At 47.2% G+C, this 7,269-nt stretch overlaps 1 protein-coding gene across 1 annotated transcript; it reads right to left on the reverse strand.

Moving 5' to 3' along the window:
* Positions 1 to 4,738: 4,738 nt before the first annotated feature.
* Positions 4,739 to 6,745, reverse strand: LOC133736351 (cinnamate beta-D-glucosyltransferase). The gene has a single exon (XM_062163808.1). It carries the CDS (start codon positions 6,646 to 6,648, stop codon positions 4,990 to 4,992), a length of 1,659 nt encoding a protein of 552 aa, XP_062019792.1. The 5' UTR covers positions 6,649 to 6,745; the 3' UTR covers positions 4,739 to 4,989.
* Between the last annotated feature and the right edge of the window lie 524 nt (positions 6,746 to 7,269).

The following is a 7,269-nucleotide window of genomic DNA, read 5'->3' on the forward strand; positions in this document are numbered from 1 at the left end:
CATTTGGATTCTGAAAGAAGGTATTGTCAGAATATTTAAGCCAAGAAGTAATAATGAATTAGTTGGTTAAGGGAAATACCTCCTCAGCTGGGGGTTCACGCACAACGACCGCTGGCATTGCCTCTGGGTTAGCTTCGCTGGGAATAGGAATTGAGTCAGGTGCTATCTGTTCCAGGACAGGTATATCGCTTGATTCCTCGCGAGGTGCATCCGGTAACGGTACTCTATCTTCGGCCTCAGGCGAGCTATCATCTATGATCTGCACTCGGATCAAGGCCAACTGTGCATTACGGGCAGCGCCCGCAGGAGTTGGAGAGTTATTCACAATAGTTGGCGCTTGGGCTTGGGAAGCAGATGTGCCTTCACCAGCGGCTGAAGATCCTTCTTCAGTGTGTCTCGAGGACCTGTGGCGAACCTGCGAATGAGGATTGTTACATGGTCGCATAGAATGAAAAGAAATTGCTAACAAGTACTGAGTGTGCTTGTGTCTTACCAGTCGGTCAGCGATTGGTTCATCTTCTGCCCATAGGTCAGTTCGAGGATCAGAGCGACTGCGTTTCCGATCCGAGAGGGCGGCGATCTGTTGGGGTCAGAGGATTAGGTTTGATTCGTGGAGGAAGTATGATTTACTCAAACAGAAAGTTCTTACCGTCTGCGAGTCATCATCATCAGAGGAAGATTCTTTGTCTTCAGGCTCTGTCATTACTGCCTTTTGTTTTCCAGACTGGCCAGTAGCTTGGGAGGTGTTGGCTGCGCGACTGCCAGAAAATGGCGCGTCTTCCTGGAATAGCAAAATTTGAATTAAAAGGGAAGAGCAAATGAACAAAGGACAAAACATGAGTCAGGATATTTACCTCTTGAGGGGGTTCGCGGATTACGATACCAGCCTGGGCCTGACGTGGGGCTCGCGCGAGTAACGGAGCCGGCTCAGCGACAGGAGGAGGAGCTTGTGCAGCGTCTTCAGGGACGCGAGCAAGTAGATCGACGTCGGCAGTATAGGGGTATCGCAGTTCCCCGAAAATGGCAGCGAATAGCTCATCATGCTGTTGCCTCCAGCAGTTAACAGAAACTTCTGCCCACCATGCCTCGTATCCTTCCTCAGCCCCATCCACAGAGTCAATCTCTTTAGCCCAGTCAGGGAGATCAACCAGTGTGAGTGTGCTTTGTGCTGGCGGAGGCCCAGAAAGAGGCCCAAGTCTACGCCAAGAGGTGTTGCAGTTCCAAGCATCATACAGAGGGAATGGCACTAATTGAACAAAGCCGAGTTGGCGAGCGAAGTGGTTGGGAGCGTAGAGCTCGTAACTGAGTTCGTCAGCGGCAATCCGGATGTCTGAACAGGAGATTGCGCGGCGAAAAGCCAAGCGCGCGCGATCACTGTAGCGAGAGGCGCCAGGGAGAAATCCGTGTTCAAGCGGAGCCGGGAATCTTCTACTCAGCACTAAGTCGCAGTATGGCATCTCGTGCAGAAGGTACAAGTATGTGAAGCACTCAGAATAAGGAGGGGATGTGTACCTTTCATCGCGACTGAGCCATCGTCCCAGGAGTTGATCAGTAGGTGGAAGCAATGGGATGTCGTCGCGACGAAAATATGGGAAGTAAATTTGAATCCAGAAGTCAAGAATCCAAAAAGGGCCAGAAATGCTAGTCTCGAAGGGATGCATGGTGGCTTGGTACAAGGTGCGATAGAGGGCACCCATCACTGGTTGTCCTAACCCCACGCGGCGACCGTTGTAGAGGGCCGTCGCCAGAAAGGTCCAGGCACCAGTGGGCTTACAGGAGGAAGTACAGAAGATAAACTTACAGAGCCAGTACTCCAAGAAAGCAATCCCGCCAGTCGCATTGTGCTCCTGGCGGTAATAAGCCAACCACCGCGGATAGGAGCCGCTATGAGCGCTGCGACCATGTTGGGCCATGGTGGAGGTGAAAGTATCAGAGTCGAATTGGCCATGCAGATAAGGCTCGCCGTCGATGGGTAGGCCAGTGATGGTGAGAATATCCAACAAAGTGATACTCATTTGGCCAAATCGAAAATCAAAGGTGTTGGTGGCGGTGTTCCAAAAACAGAGAAAGGCAGCGAGTGGCAAACGATTGCCACCGGGCGGAAGACGAAAACAAAGATTGATAGTATGGGTGATACCTGCTGCGTTCCAGCAAGCCAGATCTCGAGCTCGCGCTTCACGATACCAGGAAAGCTCCGCCGCACTGATAAAAGATGGCCAATGCCCTATTTTTGATCGATGATTAGGGGCACTCCAACTGGTAAAATCCCCAGGAGTCCTTCGGAGGACTGGGATGGGGCGGCGAACAGGTAAGCCATAGAAGGCGATGGCGTCGGCCGGGAAAGAATCTCGCGGCGTTGGACCCAGTCCGGCATGGTTGTTCGAGAGTCTGAGGAACAGGGGTCTCTGGATAATGGTCTGGAGGATCAGGCTGGCACCGATGTTGGTTCCCCAAGAATGGGCGACCTGTTCATTCAGTTCTTCTTCTTGATCGATAACTATCTTTTTCGGGGGAGCCATTTCTGGGTTTCAAAGAGGAAGATGTGTGTAAAAGAGGGTTTTCTGGGTTTAGGAGACTAAAAGAGTTTCTGATGTGACAGGTCTGAAGTGGCTGCGGATTTAAATAAGAGATTTTGTGAGGGAAACGATACGACAAAAAGGCGTTTTCGCGACCGAAAGGACGCAACCCTCATTAATGACTTCGTTTCAAGCATTGAACGCGTCGTTTTAGTCCCCTTCAATCAGTTACATGTTCATGGGCCTGATTTCGAGGCCTGGGGGGCAATGTTTAAGCCCAAAAGTAATTTTGGCAATATCCTTTAGTGGATCTAGCACAGCGGGCCGATACCTGCGGCCCAAAAATAAGCCTACTGGGGTTTGGGTTACAGCTTCGCCCATTCCAGAATCCATGAGGAAAACGAAACCTTATTGGAGTCAGGTAGCAGAGATTGATTAGGAAACTTCAATCAATAATCCTTCTACAACAAGGAGCAGTCGAAACCCTAGGTATATATACCAGGTTTCAAGGACGAATTATAGACCTCTCTGATATCAATCAATCCTAGCGATTACAAAGCCTCCCCGGAGCAAACCTTCAACCTTGTTGAAACCCGGTGACCGTGCGCCAGTCCTAGTCTCTCCAAGAGCCGACTGTCAGCATCACCAAACCAACCGGCGACCGTACTTCCAGTCCCAGTCTCCCCAGGAGCCGACTGCGAGCGTAACCGCCACCGTTACTACCAGCGAAGCAAGGGTAACGCCCTCGCAACCCAGCGAAGCTAAAGTCACGCTTTAGCGCAACCCGTGCTTTCTCCAAACTTCCCAATGATTGCTCTGCTTTGTCTACAATACTAAGTATCGATTCGGTGACGCGAAGAGATCACAACCAAAGTCCTTATCCGTAAGGCAAAAGTCCTTATCCGTAAGGCAAAAGTCCTTTTCCGAAAGGCTAGAGAAGAACCCTGTGACGAGGTTGATGCTCTCCTCGTCCACAGCGCTTGAAGAAGAAGTCAGGTCAAGGGACTACCCCAACGACTGCACCCCGCGGTGCTGGCACGCCTGCGCAATCACTCGCTCAAAAGAGACAGTTTGCAAGCCGACTGGTTTTGGAGTCAAACAATTATATCTTAAGTGGACTACTGAGCTTTTCATAACCAAAGATATTCTATGCAATTTTCCTACGAATTTTGTGAGCCAGATAGTTTTCCTATGATTGAGCCAGCTGATAATTAATTCCAATCATGCCTGCAAAAGGAAGATATAAATATGGAAGAGAATTACATCTAACAAACATAACTGGCAAAAGATGTGGGATAATTTGCTAATGCATCAAACCACTTGATTACCTTCGCGGAAGATATGAGAAGTTTTGAACTGATACAAATAATTACCCTCCCGTAACATTATTTTGCCAAGACATGACATTAGAGAACGAGAGAGGACGAATGCACTTGAGAATTTACTGGTTTCATGTCTCAATTCCCTCAACTATATACAATTCAACATCCCGTACCATTTTTGGTTTGTTGCCAAATCAACACAGGTTTTAGCTCTATGGAGAGATTTAAGTTCGTCACTACTTCGACCTGAGTCAATCAAAACGTTCTCTATTTTTTCAAGAACTTTTGGTAGACTCCTATCGTATATATCTCTGGAATTAATTTTAATGCTTGCCAGAATTCTCGTCATTACTTTCATTCTGCATCACTGAATTTGCTATTAAGATTGTTAGATGGGCCTAGCTAGCTTCAATGGACGAACAAATCTCCCACTTTTAAGGCTTCCCAAACTAGCTAAAACAAACATATTTTGACAGTTCGATCGACTAGCCATTCCATTTTTTCATTCTATGGATGCATAATTGGTACTACAACTGTAGAATGGAAGAGCCTATTTATAACAAATTAACTGCATGGGTAGCTAGAGCTCTATACCCGATAAGCGTTAGGTGCAGCTATCTTCGTGATAGGTTCAACCTGATCTTGAGCAAGTCAAGACTGTTAGCTGCCTTCAACCATCAGTATTACTCCTACTTGATATCAATGATAACTACAATCTCAACTCTCAACAATCAACCAATCAACTGAAACCCTCAACACAAACACAAAGAGCTAGAACACAGATTTATTACAATATATACAAAGTGGACAAGCGTGTATGCTACGAGTAATGCTCACTTCGAATAATTCAAGGATTATTTGAAAAACAATAAGAGCACAAAAGGGATTGGGAAGGAGATAGCTAGAGAAGAAGAGTAATTAGAATAAATGAGTTACATTCCGAGATACAAAATTAAATTACAAAGAAGAGGCATCCACAGTACCTGATCCCTAGACGCCTATTATAGACCACAATAAAAATAAAATAACATAAAAAAGATCAAAAAGAGAGAGAAAAAAAAAATGTAAATAACGCATACCACATCTGATGGTATTTCAGTTATTCCATACTAATTCTGTAGAATATATTAGCCAGAACCACCCCCTTAGCCTTACGCCTCAACCAGTTCAACCTTTCCATTGATGGGCTTCGACTCGGCGATTTCAACCTTTCCATTGATGAGCTTCGACTCGGCGATTTCAACCTTCCCATTGATGGGCTTCGACTCGTCGACTTCGGCGATTCCATTAGCCTTTGCCTCAACTGGTGCAGCCTTTCCATTCAGCTTTGACTCAACATACTCCGCAACCCCATTGATCTTTGACTTGACATAATCCACAGTTGTTGACTTACTGTTAAGGGAAGCGCTGATTCTCCTAACCTCGTCGACAAAGGCCTGGAGGTTCCTGTCCGATGATCCTCCCTCGGAGCAGGCCGCCTCAGCCGCGGCCTTCCACTTCAAGGCGTTTTGCTTTATCTCCACCGCCTTGGGCCCGGAGGTTGCCTCGAGCAAGCACTTCTCTACCTCTTCCCTAGGGATTACTCTGTCTTCAGCCTCTCCAAGGCACATTCTCACACCCACCTTAAATTCATCCACCAGGTACTTGGCGTCGGTCACTTGGTCACCCCATTGTGGGAATGCAACCACGGGCATTCCCGAGGTGAGTGCCTCCATAGTTGAGTTCCACCCGCAATGAGTCACAAAGCAAGCTGTCGAAGGGTGCTCCAAAATCTTCTCTTGTGGGCTCCATTGGACAACTTTGCCTCTGTCTCCTGCCTTTTCCAAAAACCCTTCCGGCAGAACCAGAAGTTCAAAGCCGGAATCAGGGTGTGGGGGCTTCATCACCCAAATGAAGGAAACTCCGGAGCTCAACAAGCCGTGAGCAATCTCATCCACTTGCTCCTGCTTCAAGTAAACCACACTACCGAACGAGATGTACACGACAGATGATTTAGGCTTGGTGTCGAGCCAGCCGATGATAGAGTCATCGGCCTTCATGAAGTCACCGCGGACGGCGTTTTGGGCTTTTGGGTTCTTGAATAGAGGACCGACTGCCTTGATCGGGCACAAACGAGACATGTACTCGATGATCTCGCTCTCAAGCTCTTGGAAAGTGTCCATCAATATGCAGAAGGGCTTGTCCAAGTTCCTGTACTGCCCCAATATTGCCCTCCTCAAAAACGGGTAGGGGGTAGTAGGGTACAAGAAGCTGGGCACCTCATCGTACTTCAACAGAGGCATAGATGGAATCTGAACATCGCAAAACATGTCTGATTCCGAAGGAAAGGGGACCAAGCCATGGTAGTAGTGATAGTAGGCAGCGAGACAAGCAGCGGATTGGACCCAAAGCATAGCCGAAGGAATCCCTAAACTCTCAGCCACGTCACACACCCAAGGGATGAAGGGGTTGTTGATGAGGCACGAGACAGGGCGACCTTGCTCCGCGTTTTTCTTGATCATTTCAGGAATGACTTCCTTCCCGACCAGCTCGAGCTGCGGGAGATACAAGTCCAAGTCCTGACGCATGGGCTCGTCCTCGGCCCATCTGTCTTCGAAGAATTCGAAGCGGATGAATCCATCTCCGACTGGTTTTGGCTCGTCGGTGATGCCGTTGGACTTGCGCATTTCCTTGCCGACGCATTCGGCGGTGCAGAAGGTGACGAGGAGGCCCTTGGAAGCGAGGCGCTTCCCCAGGCGGAGGAGTGGGTTCACATGGCCTTGGCCGATGAAGGAAACCAAGAAAACATGGACCAATGATTCGGAACCCATTTATGCTCTCTGTGTTGGGTGTGAGAGGTTTGAAGGGTCTGAGTGTGTTTGTGGGTTTGGATGGTGAGAACGGGGAAGAGGAGTGTAATATATACCTGCGGACTTGGTGCTGGATGAGATCGATGTAATTGTTGTCTACTTTATTCTGCAAATCAATGTGACTGTTAGGTATGTAGCTGTCCATCATCCTACGCACGTACCTACTTGAAAGTTGGTTTAAGGAAGTTTTCAAATTAAAGTGTTAAAATCAAACACGCCACGAGACATTTACGAGCAGATAGACGATATATGAAAGAGCGGCGGAGCTAATTAAAGGTGGTTTTGGTATTTCAAAAGTAAAATTATGAAGTATTTGTCCCCAAAATTTTTATGGCTCATTGGTTCTCCTACTTTGGCCTTTCTTTTCAAAACAAAAGGCATTTGGCTTTTTAAATTAATGAAGCAAATAAATTTGAAGGCATTCCTAAACTCCTGATTTAGGAATAATTGTTCTTCAAATATAAACTAGAAAAGGCTACAAGCACATTCAACACACTTAACTCAATTACTGGCGTCCTAATTGGACATTCCAAATAGATTTATTGTCTTAGATTTTTACAGATGAGTATATGACAAACTAGA

The sequence above is a fragment of the Rosa rugosa genome, chromosome 3 (genome assembly GCF_958449725.1).
Source record: "Rosa rugosa chromosome 3, drRosRugo1.1, whole genome shotgun sequence".
Classification (NCBI taxonomy): Eukaryota; Viridiplantae; Streptophyta; class Magnoliopsida; order Rosales; family Rosaceae; genus Rosa; species Rosa rugosa.

Coding starts and splice junctions, on each gene's coding strand:
- LOC133736351 (XM_062163808.1), bottom strand. CDS start 6,648: ATGGGTTCCGAATCATTGGTCCATGTTTTCTTGGTTTCCTTCATCGGC.